This window comes from Geotrypetes seraphini, chromosome 7 (assembly GCF_902459505.1).
Source record: "Geotrypetes seraphini chromosome 7, aGeoSer1.1, whole genome shotgun sequence".
NCBI classification, from domain to species: domain Eukaryota; kingdom Metazoa; phylum Chordata; class Amphibia; order Gymnophiona; family Dermophiidae; genus Geotrypetes; species Geotrypetes seraphini.
Window position 1 is genome coordinate 35,603,770 of NC_047090.1, and position 15,285 is coordinate 35,619,054.

The 15,285-nt window shown below is 42.2% G+C and overlaps 1 protein-coding gene across 1 annotated transcript in view; it reads right to left on the minus strand.

Moving 5' to 3' along the window:
• Positions 1–490: 490 nt before the first annotated feature.
• ALX1 (ALX homeobox 1) overlaps positions 491–15,285 on the minus strand; it is a 38,852-nt gene continuing 24,057 nt past the window's right edge. The window contains exons 3-4 of the mRNA XM_033953469.1: positions 11,842–11,970; positions 491–1,176 (exon numbers count right to left, since the gene is read on the minus strand). Coding sequence (XP_033809360.1) covers positions 856–1,176; positions 11,842–11,970 — 450 coding nt within the window. The 3' untranslated portion in view covers positions 491–855. The remainder of the gene's footprint in view (positions 1,177–11,841; positions 11,971–15,285) is intronic.

Consider the following 15,285-nt stretch of genomic DNA (forward strand, 5'->3'; position numbering starts at 1 on the left):
TTTTATAAAATATTGGTCAATCAGTGTAAAAATATGTTCAATGACATGATGGTGTGTACATTACCAATTGGTGTGCACAGGGGAAGAGTCTGGATAGAAGTCTGGTGGAGTCTACAGGTATATGCGTTGATTATAAAATACACAAATTTTATGTGTATATTTGCATAACCTAAATATGTACATTTACACCTTCTTGAGAATTTACCTCTTTAAAGACCCAAATGATGCCACTTTATTTTGCAAGTGTATCTTTTTATATATAAAATTTTTATATATAAAATTTCTGTTTCCACTGTACTGCAAAATTGCCCATGCTTTTCACGAAGCCATATAGATAAGTATTTTACAAAAAGCTCTGCATTTAGCAAGTCTTTTGTAAAATACTCTGCAAACTGTGCATATCAAGGCTTATGCATTCCTTTTCCTACCTAAACAACCTATACAAAATTGAACTTCATAGGTAGTAGAATGGTCCAGATAATTTTTTAGGATTTATTTACTAAAAAGGTATCCATCTTCACAATTACTACATTGTATGCATTTCCAACATCAACCAATACCTCCTGCATGAATTAACTTCACAGCAGTTTCTTTCAGAAGGGTTTAAAAGAGTATTTCAGCAAATTGTTATAATAAAAACCAATTTTTATATAAAAAATAGGATTTGTTAAGTTTAGTGCATGCTACATATGTTCCTTGCGCAAGGCCTTTTTTTTACAATGCTGTTTTCACAACGATACGCGTTTAGGCGGGTTTCACCATACACCATGTCAAAGTTTTTACATACTGCAGAGCAACATGTCCTTTAAATATTAGAGATGGCTGCAAATGTTGTTATTAAATACATAATATTTATTACATGGCCCAAGAAATGTTAGCGGTGTGCTCCTTGGCTTTCATGCGTAGCACAGCAATACTGGAGGATCTTCTTTCAAATTCTGGTTTGGCTTCATACGAGTGTCCATTGGTAGATCCCGAAAGCAAAGAGTCAGTGAAAAAATTGTTGAGGGGGACGTGGCCAAATTGGTTCTGGTGGTTTGAAAAGCCCGTGTAGCCGGAATCAGTCCGAGAGGAATGGGAATAAGGCGTCATACAGGAGGAAGTATCGCGTGGTAGCATGCAGGAAGTAACCACGGATCCCCCGGTGGCATTTCCTGCCCACAGATTGTTCTGGATCTGAAAAACATAAAACAACAACAAAAAAAAAAACATTTATAAATTTTCAGTAAATCAAGCAGTCTTGATTCTGACCCTTCCATCCTCTTCTGCTCTAACCTAAGAATGATTTTTCGTCTTCATGTCTTCTAGTTTCAAAAAGTCTACTCTATATGGATGTAGGTAGAACTATTGTCTAAGATGTTCTTTGATATTTCAGACTCTAAAACACTTGGGGGCTCCTTTTACGAAGATGCGCTAGTGTTTTTATCACACGCACTGGATTAGCGCAGGCTATAGCGCATGCTAGCTGAAAATCTACCGCCTGCTCAAAAGGAGGCGGTAGCGGCTAGCGTGCGCTATTCCGCGCGTTAAGGCCCTAACGCACCTTCGTAAAAGGAGCCCCTAGTGCTTTAGCATTTTCAAATCAACCATTTGATTGATGTCAACAGAAATTATTCTGGATTGTATAAAACTTTGATTTCATATCAAAAGCATTCTTATTATAGTTATTCCAAACGTTTCAGTTTTCTGCCTAATTTGTGAAACCAGTTTAGCTTTCTTTCAGACCCCTTTACATGACTTTGGGGTAGGAAATCCATTATACTGTCATTGGCTGCTATTGAACATACAGTTTTGCAAATATTTGCACAGGTACGGAGGGTAATTTTACAAAAGGACACCTAGATTGAGAGATTATGAAAGCGTGGAGGGGCATTTTCGATAGCATGTCTAAGTCTGAGTTTGTTCAAAAAGTGTGTCTGGATCAATATAAGATTTTAATAACTTATGATAAGTTCAAAAAGTTCACCTCAGCCCCACCACTCCACCGCATGTAATATTTTCTATAGCGGGAAGCAAATTGTGGTGCTTCATCATTGGCTGTCACTTTTTGTTTTTGCACTTTTGTTATTTTTTTATATATATATATATGTGTATTTTCTTTATGGATAGTGCTTTTGGACTGGATAAAACATTTACTTAAACCACATTGCCATTGTTTAAGCGAGCTTTAAGTCTGAGTTTGGACATTTTGGGAAAGAAAATGTCCATTCTCAAAATAGTAAGACATCTATCTTTTTTTTTGTTTTGTTTTTTGGAATGACCTATGTAGACGTTTTGGTCCTTAGTACGCCTATCTTTTTTGGCCATTCTCAAATATAAAGGCATCCACATGAAAAACATACAAAAGCCAGCTTTTCGGACATTCAAGCAGCTAGCATTCTTAGCAAACTGTTCACAGACAGCTGAGCATTCCTCAGCACAGTAGAAGGATTACTGCAGAGAATGTCATATTAAAAGTCCCAGGGACAGATGTCACTTTAACTTGCTTCTAGCACATGGATCTCAAAGTCCCTCCTTGAGGGCCGCAATCCAGTCAGGTTTTCAGGATTTCCCCAATGAATATGCATTGAAAGCAGTGCATGCACATAGATCTCATGCATATTCTTTGGGGAAATCCTGAAAACCCAACTGGATTGCGGCCCTCAAGGAGGGACTTTGAGACCCCTGTTCTAACGTATGGTGAATCCTCTCAAACCCATCCAAAACTCTGTACCCACCTGTACACCACAACAATAGCCCTTATGCCTGTAGGTGTCATCTTAATGTAGGTACAGTAGGTTTTGGAGAGCTCACCAACAGAAGCAAATTCAATGGACATCTGTACTTAGAACTTTTAATGTGAAATTCACTACAGTACTTCTTAGAAGAGCCCCTCTGCTCTCTGGACTCAAATATCTGTGTCTCTGTCTCCACCACAAATATCTGTGTCTCTGTCTCCACTACCACCACATCTACCACCCTTTCTGTAAAAAAAAGTATTTCCTTAGATTACTCCTGAGCCTATCACCACTTAACTTCATCCTATGCCCTCTCATTCCAGAGCTTTCTTTCAAATGAAATAGACTCAATGCATGGGCATTAATGCCACTTAGGTATTTAAATGTCTCTATTAAATCTCCCCTCTCCCGCCTTTCCTATCCCCTTTTACTAAGCAGTGTTAGAGGTTTCTCCTGCGGCCCTGAACCCTAAATGCTCCGACGCTGTTCCGATGCTCATAGGAATTCTATGAGCGTCGGAGCATTTAGTGCTCTGTGTCACAATGGGGGGGGGGGGGGTATAGCACTGTGCTGCCAGCTGCATAAAAGTGAGGTAACACCATCTGAAAAGTGTGCTTTAAATCATTTTCAAAATTGTAAATAATTTTGTTCAACTGGAAGAGAGTATAGCAAGCATCACACATAGTTTTCAGTATTCTGTCAGTTGTTCCCAGAAATGTAGGATATGTCTCTGTCTTGTACATACTCCTCCCACATGTACTCCCCCCCCCCCCAAAGCAATTGTACAATATGTCATTTATATGGACTTTTAGGGCCTGATTCTCTAACCATGCTTCCTGATTTTAGGCGGCGACAGGCATCCTACTGAGGACTGAGAGCCAATCGGGACGCACATTTTCTGAAAAAAAAACCCCAAAAAACCACAAGCAAGGAAGGCAGGGGGAGGTGCCACTGCCTCGGTGCCACTCACCCTTGCTACGCCACTGAGACAATGGAGGATGAAATGACTTGCCCAAGGTCGCACAGACAATCATCAGGAAAAGAATCAAAGCCAGATAATATTAAGAAAAATTAAAAACACGAAAGAAAGCAAACTGGAAAGGAGTCTGCGCATACTGCAGATTTTTTTTTATTTTTTGGGGGGGACGGGGGTATTTTTTAATTCTATGGGACATGCGGTGGGGCCAATATTCAGGTGATAATAGTTTGCGTTTTGTAAACACCGCCTGGACACTGACTACCATTGGTTAAATTAGACCCAGAATATCGAGGTCTTCGGCAGAACCTGGAAGCTATGCAAACATGATTCATTTGCTTCATCTCTCCCTGAAAGCTGCGGCATAATACGCTTGTTTGAGAGTGTGAGCTGTTAGCACAAAGTTGGGGAGGCCTCACTCGGGTCTCCCAATTTCTTCACCTCCCCTCCCCACCCCCCTCCTCTGTTCTCCTTCCCAGCCTGCCCACTCTCAAAAATAGGAGTCTGAGTCCAAAGTATTAAATTCCGCTAAGGAAGTTTTATTTAGGCCGCAGCAAGGTTACAATACAATCCACATTACTATGAATAACAATGTTTAACTAACAATCACTTATCAAACAATCACTTATCAAATAATAATATTTCAACCTATCCTAAACTTTAATCTAACCCCCCCACCCCCCATTGTTATTAGGATGGAGGTTCTTGCAGAGGGGGTTGTTAGAATGGGTATAATCTTGTCAAGACTGGTGGTGGATCTTATCAGTGGGAGTCCTGTTGAGTTGGGGGGAGGGGGTGTTCCTGCCTGTGTCACTATCCCTTTAAAAGGATATTGGGTCTGACTTTCGACCTGCTATCTCTGTTTTCGCTACGGCAAAGAACACCTGATATCCTCAGCCGCAGCAACACAAAATGAAATTTACACGCAAGTCACTAACCTGCAGTACTGAGATACAACACTTTAGTGATTTGCGAAGTATATTTTGCTGCGCTATAATGCCATATTTTACAGTGGTTTTGCAACTATGGCTCTTAGGCAGTTAATTTTATTTAGGGACCCTTTTACAAAGCCGTGGTAGCGGCTGATGCTGCGGCAATCGCTCCGACGCCCACAGGGATTTAATGGGCGTCGGAGCATTTGCCGTGCAGCGACCACTACCACAGCTTTGCAAAGTGAGGGTGATTTAGTTAGCTTTATTGACTGTCTGTTCATGAAGAGATTCACCCAATACGGTTTACAAAACACTGAATAGTTTTCAGGTAATCAAGTATTCTCTCTATCTGTCCTGTCAGGCTCACAAACTAACTTTGGTACCTTTTGAGGACATGTCCGGGGTTCCGGACGGCTTTTCAAAACCCAGCACTTTGTCTGGGTTTTAAAAAGCCTCCTCAAATCGTGTCGGGCATGGAGGAAGCCCGCGTATACGTGGATATCATGCATTCGCGCATGTGCGGACTTCCTCTCTGCCCGACACGATTTGCAGAGAAGAGCAGGCAGCGGGAGCGGGGCTAAGGCGGGACTGGGCGGACCTGGAGGGCGGGTCTAGGGGGGGTCCAGATTTTCCAATTGGAAAATCTGGCAACCCTAACCTGGGGCAACGGAGGGTTAAGTGACTTGCCCAGAGTCACAGGGAGCAGGCTGGAACTGAGCTCACAACCTCAGGGTGCTGAGGCAGCAGCTCTGACCACTAGGCCACTCCCCTCTTATATTCAATTCTAGCTAGCTGCAATCTAACTGCACGCTTCCAGCTCCACCCAGTCATGGATGGAAAAATTGTACTAGTTACCTTATTGGTCAGATAATATTTAAATAATGAGTAAGGAGCATGGGTGGAATGTGAAACCTATGATTTATTTGGTTCATTTTTGAAATTACCCGGAATATTCTATTGAATAGCTTCCCTATATAACACAGAAGTAATATTCTTCTGAAACTAGATATGTGCGCTCAGTACGCTTTGGTTCATTTGTTCACCTTAATAATTTAGTACACACCAAACATCTTCTTAGTTCATAAGAACATAAGAATTGCCACTGCTGGGTCAGACCAGTGGTCCATCGTGCCCAGCAGTCTGCTCCCACGGCGGCCCTTAGATCAAAGACCAGTGCCCTAACTGAGACCAGCCGTACCTGAGCATGTTCCGGTTCAGCAGGAACTTGTCCAACTTTGTCTTGAATCCCTGGAGGGTGTTTTCCCCTATAACAGCCTCTGGAAGAGTGTTCCAGATTTCTACCATTCTCTGGATGAAGAAGAACTTCCTTACATTTGTATGGAATTTATCCCCTTTTAACTTTAGAGAGTGCCCTCTCGTTCTCCCTACCTTGGAGAGGGTGAACAATCTGTCTTTATCTGCTAAGTCTATTCCCTTCAGTATTTTGAATGTTTTGATCATGTCCTCTCTCAGTCTCCTCTTTTCAAGGGAGAAGAAGCCCAGTTTCTCCAATCTCTCACTGAACGGCAAATCCTCCAGCCCCTTAACCATTTTAGTCGCTCTTCTCTGGATCTTTTCAAGTAGCACCGTGTCTTTCTTCATGTATGGCGACCAGTGCTGGATGCAGTACTCCAGGTGAGGACGCACCATGGCTCGGTACAGCGGCATGATAACCTTTTACGATCTGTTCATGATCCCCTTCTTAATCAATCCTAGTATTCTGTTCGCCCTTTTCGCCACTGCCATACATTGCGCGGACGGCTTCATCGACTTGTCGATCAGAATTCCCAAGTCTCTTTCCTGGGAAGTCTCTTCAAGTACCGCCCCGGACATCCTGTATTCGTGCATGAGATTTTTGTTACCGACATGCATCACTTTACACTTATCCACGTTGAATCTCATTTGCCATGTCGATGCCCATTTCTCAAGCTTGATTATGTCACATTGCAGATCTTCGTAATCCCCCTGTGTCTTCACTACTCTGAATAACTTCGTATCATCCGCAAATTTAATCACCTCATTCGTCGTAGGGTTATCAGACGACTGGATTTCTCCGGATGGCTTTTCAAAACATGGCACTTTGTCCGGATTTTGAACAGCCTCTTTCAAAATCACCGTTAGGCAGGAAGGCATCCGCGCATGCGCAGATCCCACGCAATGACATCACGTGCACACATGTGATGTCATCATGTCGCATCTACGGATGCCCTCGTACCCGACCAGAGCAAGCAGCAGGAGGCGGGGTTGGGGCGGGACTGAGCATGATGGGGCGGGGATGGGTGGAACTGGGAGGACTTGGGCGGGCCTAAATGGGTCTGGGTTTTCCAAATGGAAAATCTGGTAACCCTACTTTTGTGCATCTCTGCACATCAGACAACAAGTCTTCTCCATCTGTCTCAACAGGGCACAATGGCTTCCATGTCCTCTCAGGTAGTGCCTCCATTGCAAAGGTCCCTCTTGAGCGCACTTCTCTAGGTCAGCTTCAGTCTTCCTCTTCTTCTCCATCCAACATTTGGTCTTCATTTTAGTACAAAGTTGACATGACAATGGCTCGCATATGTAAAATGTGTCCCGTCAACCGGTCTCTGCATCAGTAACAAGATTCCGTAATCTTTGGAGTTGCTCTTACCCAGTATCTCATCATTTGTGATGAGATCTCGGTAAGCCATACCAAAGATTATTCTCAGGCATCGCTGATGAAATACAATATATCCCCGCTAATTCGTGGTTCGCGAATCACAGACTCAGTCTTTCACAGTATTTTCCAACCGCCTCTTCCTGGTACTAAAGTCAGGCTACACCAATCAGGAGCTGCTTTGACACACCAGATAACGGTATCAAAGCAGCTCCTGATTGGTGTAGCCTGACTTTAGTTCCCGGAAGAGGCAGTCAGAAAATACTAAGAATGATCCTGCACCCAATTTTAAGCACCCGCCGGCACCCCAGCTGCCCTCTCCTGCCTCTGATCTGGTCCTAAACCACATTTGTGGTTTTTCGAAATTCGCAGGGGTTCCTGGAACAGAACCCCTGTGAATTTCAGGGGAGTACACCCAATTGTTTTTTTGTTGTTTTTTTTTTGGGGGGGGGGTTCAATCTTGTTTGATATCTTTCAGGTTTTGCTGGCATCCAATTCAGGTTAAGACAATGGAGTGGAAGAGGTGCAATTTTGTTTTGATACCGATCGATCAATTTAGCAAATATTTAATTTAATCAATGGAAACTGATTTGATGTGGGCCTTCATTCTTCAGTTACTGCACCTTAAATAAGTTTAGCATGTACTTTGTAAATGTTTTTTTGTTTTTTGTTTTTACATAACGCACCACTTAATACTTGTGTCAATAGCGGTTAATCAAGAATAATAAATCCAATCCAATCCCAAACTAAAAGTCCCTATTAACATGAATGTGTAAAACTAATTGGGGAAAAAGAACCCACCTGAAATAATGAAAAATTTCATGAAAAAAACCTCAAATTATTCTTGCCTATGCACATTTATATCTGAAACTAAAGAAAATCTGGGCAGAATGCAATGTCAAGATGCTGAAATATTCCCAAAGAGGTTAATTGATATATGCTTGAAGCAACTGTATAAGAGTCTTTGAGCTCAGCTGCTACTTATTTAACGCACATTTCCGTATTTTCATTGTTGTCGGCCATTATTATTTTTTTAAGTAGACAACATATTGCTTTTAAATTGCTTTGGAACACACATAAAATCGGTGTTTGAGAAAAAGCATGACTGACCAGAGGGGAAAAAGAGCGTTAAAAAAAAGAAACATATGCAATGGCTGGAAAAGGTTATTTCATGGAACCTTTTTTTTTCACACAGGGTTATGGTTTACCAAGCAAACTCCACCCTTGAGGAATTACTCTATGTGCTGTGCAACATTTATTTATCCAAATCATCAACAGTGTCAAAGATTTTGAAATAGAGAACTGCACTGTACAGTCTTTGTACGCTCGTGGACCTGTTGGTTTTATTAACTGTCTTTTCATGAAGAGATTCACCCAGTATGGTTTACAAAACACTGAATAGTTATCAGGTACTCAAGTATTCTCCCTATCTGTCCTGGCAGGCTCAAGTTTTAAGTTTAATTAAAAATTTGATTCGATCGCAAAATCATAATCCAATGCGATTTACAAATAATGATAAAATTGGGGTAAAAAGAAAAACACATTAATCAAACCAGACGGTTAATACAATTTTAGACCAACCAAACACAGAAGGTAAAAAGAAAAAAAATAAAGGGTTAAATACAATTTGTAAACAAATAAAAAGGGTAAGGTAATGAAACAATAGGATGGGGAAAAGGTTACCCGCTCAATTTTCACTTTACAGCATTATTAGTCCTCTAACACGCATCCTGAATATATAAAATTTGCATAACTCAGATAAAAGCGTCCTTAAAAAGCCAGCTTTTCAGGAGACTTTTAAACTTACTAAGTAATTTTTCTTTCCTTATATTGATTGGGAGTGAATTCCAGATTTGAGGGGCCGTGACAGAAAAGATAGTGTCTCTCCTTAAATAAATGAGTCTTAGTGAAGGGACTAAGAGGAGAGATTTCTCTTCCGATCTTAAGGATTTTGTAGGAATATAATAATAATAATAATAATAATTTTATTTCTTATATACCGCTGTACCGTGAGGTTCTAAGCGGTTTACAGTAGAAACAGAAGAAATGCAATAAGTAAGATTAATTAAGATGAAGAGAAAGTACTTAGAGTTCCCTGACTGTCCCAAAGGCTCACATTCTTGTTAAAGTACTTGAGAAAAATAAAGCGATTAGAAGCCTTTCTAAGAAGAATGCAGGAGCTTTATTCGTTAAAATGTTGTGTGTAAGTAATGCTATTTTATACATAATTCTATGATTTACAGGTAACCAATACTTTTCCTTTAGAAGGGGAGTCACATGATCAAATATTTTCCTTTTAGGAATTATTTTTATTGCCGTGTTTTGTAGGATTTGCAATCTACGTATTTCTTTTAAGATTATTCCCTTGTACAAAGCGTTGCAAACTAACTGTGGTACCTGGGGCAATGGAGAGTTAAGTGGCTTGCCCAGAGTCACAGGGAGCAGGCTGGAACTGAGCTCACAACCTCAGGGTGCTGAGGCAGCAGCTCTGACCACTAGGCCACTCCCCTCTTATATTCAATGCTAGCTAGTTGCAATCTAACTGCACGCTTCACGTAGTAAATAAACACAAATACACACATATATATATATATATATATATATTCTGTGTATATATATATATATATATAGAGAGAGAGTCATTTAAGCCCTCCAGACTAGTCCAAACACCTCCTAGATCATGCACACCTACCAGCAGATGGAGACTGAGAACACCTAACTCCAAAAACGAATCTGGGCCAGCCAGGCAGCGATTGGCTGGCCCGGAACTTCCTCTCCGACGTCAGAATTGACGTCGGGGGTGGGGCTTGTGCAGTTGCTGCACGCACCTGATCTGTTGCTGCGTCGGCGTTGGGGAAGCAGGAAGAAATCCCCGGCTCTGCAGTCGATGTTTTGGGCACAGCTTCGGCACGCTTTTTCTGAAAACAGGACATTTCAGCATCCCGAAGCTGTGCTTGGGGACAACGGGACATGCTACGTAAAAACGGGACGGACCCGTTCAAATCGGGACGTATGGTCAAGTTAGTTATGTTATATGTGGTCTTATATACCAACAAATCCTCTGAAGCAGAGTTTGAGGAAGGTTACAACAGCAATTACTGCAACACAAACATAAATATACAATACAGGATAATGTCTGATTGTACTCCTAACAAAGACTTCTGGTACAATGATGTAAATAAAGGCATGCAGAAAAGTAGGTCCATTCATGGGTCACATTAAAGATATAAAAGAAAATAATCCAAAGAAACACGAGTCCATCATGGCAGAAGCAAATTTGCCAGAAACATAGTCTTCTTGGGAGAAATTCCAAGTGCAAAACTCTGCTGCGCGACTCATCTTCTACCAACCTCGCTGCTTTCGTATCACCCCTCTCCTTAAGTCACTGGTTCCTTATCTGCCATCACCTACAGTTTAAGATCTTATTACTGACTTACAAGTGTGTTCATTCTGCTGCCCCTCAGTATCTCTCCTCTCTTCTTATATCTTCTCTTCTTATATATCTCTCAGAGAACTCCGTTCCTCAGATAAGTCACTCTTAGCTTTACCCTTCTCCTCCACTGCCAGTTACAGACTTCGTTCCTTTCGTTTGGGTGCCCCCTATGCCTGGAACAAATTACCCGAGTTTGTCCGTCAAGCCCCTTCCCTTGTTTAAAAGCTACCTTTTTGATATAGCTTTCAATCCTTAACCCTACTTCTCTGCCCTTCAACCCAGCCCGCAGATTAACCGTTCCCCTTAACTGTATCCATGACATCCTCTTTGTCTTTGGGAAGCAGAGCTGAGATTGTGATGTCATAATGCCTCATTCCACCAATAAGAGCCAACCTCATCAGTGATGTCACAATGGCTTGATTGTCCTTAACTGGTGTGGGGCCCATTGGCATCTTTTATTGCTTCTATATAGTTGTCATTTCTCTTTAATTTTTGTCTGATTTCCTTCACGTCCAGGGTGGAAGGGAGGGGGGTGGGAATGTATTACTATTTTAAATAAGAGTGGGTTATTGGAATGATACTTGCATTTATATTATTGATTAAGTAAAGGGGGTGTTGGAAAAGATTACTTTCAAATATTTGTAAGTTTAAAGTGCTTTTCTTGATTTGTTATATGTTCAGATTCATATGTATTGCACTACTTGAAAATTAATAAAGATTTATTAAAAAAAAAATAAATGTCGGATCGAATTCTACCAACAGCACCAGTGTCGGAAGCCGCCTAAAAGACGTCCAATGATTGCGCGTCAATCACGCAACGACACCGTGTGTGGAACTGCGGCCACCTCAAACCTGAAACTGTAGGCCAGGGTTTTTGAGGCCTACTTTTCCGGTGCCTAGGTTTGACGTGACTCGTGTCTATGGTGGCGCCTAGGAACACCTAAGGTCGTTTCCGGCACTAGCCACGCCTACTTTGCCTTAGGCATCCTTAGGCGCTTATGTAAACGCGATCTAGGCACCAGGTCTGCAGGCGCCTCTAAGCGCCTACACTTTTTGTTTTAAATGGCTTTGTCACTTAAGTTGGGCGTCTAACTTATAGCGCAATTTATAGAATAGGGGCCTTCCTGCTGCAATACCCTTTACCTTACCTGTGGGTAGCTGTCTGCCCGTGGCAGTACCGAGATGTCATAGGTGGCAGCAAAATGACTTTTCGCTTGCTGGATCTGGCCATAACGTTCTCTTTTCCTCCACTTTGCTCTTCTATTTTGGAACCAAACCTATACGAGAACATTCGAAAATTACCAGATGGGCCAAAGCATAACATCAGCATTTGCATCACTTTCCCTTCGGTCACGCATTAACAAAATTCACAAAGACAAGTATGTGGTTTAATGAGTTTTACATTTTACAATTGAAACCCCCCAACTATTTCCATTTTCCAGAAACATAAGTTAATTTTCCGCCATCAGTTAATCGGTATTAAACTGTGAACCACTTAGCCCAATGTGTTGAACGTTTCCCATAGAATGGTCTGATACCACTGAAAAAGAATTAGGTGAGAAAGTACAAAACAGTGGAAGTTCAGAAGAAGGACTCAACGCCATGCCATGTTTCAGCGGAACTGCCTGCACCATCAAAAAAACATGCCTTCTTCTAATTGGTGCTGAGTGGTTGGCAGTGCACCAATCAGAGCATACTTTGCCTCCATTCCCAATCGCATTCCCCTTTGCCTTTGCTCTGTCCCAGTCTTCCCTCCACAGACCTTCCCCTCCCACGAACTCCTCAGTCAAAGTGTTATAACGAGTCTTAAAAAATTGCTAAAATAAGTACAGCCCCAAAAGTTAATTTTGGTGCTTCTTTTTGGAAGGAAAGACGCCGACGTGTTCACACGTACCATCGGCATTACATTCTAAGTTCATAATTGTCCCCTGACGAAGGCGACAGAGTTGCCGAAACTTGAATTCTAGTTGGGACTTTGTCATTTGGGAATTTATTTGTTTTAGCAATTTTTTAAAACTCGTTATAACACTTTGGTACAAACTGCAAATAAAGGATTAGTGACGACAGGTTGGGTTTAACATCTCCAATGCCTCTTTTTGTTTGTTCTGTGTTTCTATAACCATAATGCTCTATGACATCCCAATGCACGTGTAAAGAGCCTTAGCCAATAGGGAGAGGAGGAGATAGTGGATGCTCTGGATGGGCCATTTGGCCTTTATCTGCCAAATGTTATCTTTATCTTTAGTGTTTCTATAACCATAAAGTTCTATAACATCACAATGCATCTGTAAAGAGCCTTAGCCTATAGCAGGGGTAGGGAACTCCGGTCCTCGAGTGCCGTATGCCAGTCGGGTTTTCAGGATTTCCCCAATGAATATGCATTGAAAGCAGTGCATGCAAATAGATCTCATGCATATTCATTGGGGAAATCCTGAAAACCTGACTGGAATACGGCTCTCAAGGACCAGAGTTCCCTACCCCTAGCCTATAGGAAGAGGAGATGCAAATGTTAAGAGCCGTGGAGGGGCATAATAATTAAAAAAAAAACATCTAAGTCCCCTTTTAGCCTAAGGCCATAAACAATGAAAGTAGAAGCAGGGAAAATGTCCATTATTAAAAAAAAGTCCAAAGGGACGCCCCCTCCCTGCGACAACGATCCGGGCAGGAGGGAGCCCAAACCCTCCTGCCCAGCGACAACCTCCCCCCCCCTCGTGACAACGATCCAGGCAGGAGGGAGCCCAAACCCTCCTGCCCGATGACACCCCCCTCGATAAGATTGGGCAAGAGAGAGCTCAACCCCTCCTGCCCGGTGACACCCCCCCAAGGGGGGGTTGAGCTCCCTCCTGCCAGGATCGTGTCGGGGGGAGGGGTGGATCGCTGCAGGAGAGATGCCTCATCTCTCCTGTCGCATTAATGATCTCAAGTGCCGCTTTTGGCAGCACTTGGTGGTATCGCTATTGCGGCAGGGGAGATGAGGCATCTCTCCTGCCGCGATGGTTGCGCTGGGGGGTGGATAGGTTGCCGGGCCGCTGAGCTGATCGTGCCAGAAGCTATCAGCTCAGCGGGCCCTTTTTTGGCACTTATACCTATTTTGACTTGGTCTAAGTCAAAACGTATGAGTGCCGACTAGGCAACCTGCCTAAACTTTTGATTATACCTGCTGTACGCCTAGGTCTAGGTCAGCCCACCTCCCGCCCTTTCCCCTCCTCTAAAAACACCTCTTTTTGCTCTATGCGTTTAGAGGCAGGGGAAAGGCCTAAGCTGGTTTTAGATATGTCTAAAATCAGCTTTGATTATGGGTACTTGGACGATTAGGCTTTCTGATCGTCCAAGTGCCCATTTAGGTCACTTTTTAGACTTTTTTTAAATTATTATTATGAGCCCCTTAGTCAATAGGGAGAGGAGGAGATAGTGGATGCTGCGGATGGGCATACTAGATGGGCCATTTGGCCTTTATCTGCCATCATGTTTCTAAAGTGAGTTATGTTCATAACTGCATATACCGGAGCTTCTCTTTACCTTTACTAGAAATGACCAATGATCTCCTTTTGTAACCCACCATCTATAACTCTTTTGTAATCCACCTTGAACCGCAAGGTAATGGCGGAATAGAAATCTCTGATGTAATGTAATGTAATTAGCACTAACTAACTCCAGTTATAACCTTTATTGGTAGGTAGTGCAAATTAGTGCCTAACTTAATAATTAAGTTACACTACCCACAACTGCCATTGCTCTATCACCTGTGTGTGCAAATTTCCATGCTAAGCATGAAATTGTATGTACAAAATCGGGGGAGATTGTCTTGTTCTGTTGAAAAGTCAGGCTATCATGGTAGAGACTGTGTTTTAATCATGCTTATTCTATACAAGAGAGGGGCACCATTCTTACATAATCTGTTCCCTCTTGAAGTTATTTTAACATGCAATACACAAACACACACACACACACATATATATATATATATATATATATATATATATATATATATATATATTCTGTGTATATATATATAGAGAGAGAGAGAGAGAGTCCTTTAAGCCCTCCAGACTAGTCCAAACACCTCCTAGATCATGCACACCTACCAGCAGATGGAGACTGAGAACACCTAACTCCAAAAACGAATCTGGGCCAGCCAGGCAGCGATTGGCTGGCCCGGAACTTCCTCTCCGACGTCAGAATTGACGTCGGGGGTGGGGTGGGGCTTGTGCAGTTGCTACACGCACCTGATCTGTTGCTGCGTCGGCGTTGGGGAAGCAGGAAGAAATCCCCGGCTCCGCAGTCGATGTTTTGGGCACAGCTTCGGCACGCTTTTTCTGAAAATAGGACATTTCAGCATCCCGAAGCTGTGTTTGGGGACAATGGGACAAGCTACATAAAAACGGGACGGTCCCGTTCAAATCAGGACGTATGGTTAAGTTAGTTATGTTATATGTGGTCTTATATACCAACAAATCCTCTGAAGCAGAGTTTGAGGAAGGTTACAACAGCAATTACTGCAACACAAACATAAATATACAATACAGGATAATGTCTGATTGTACTCCTAACAAAGACTTCTGATACAATGAGTTACAGATAATATATTATAC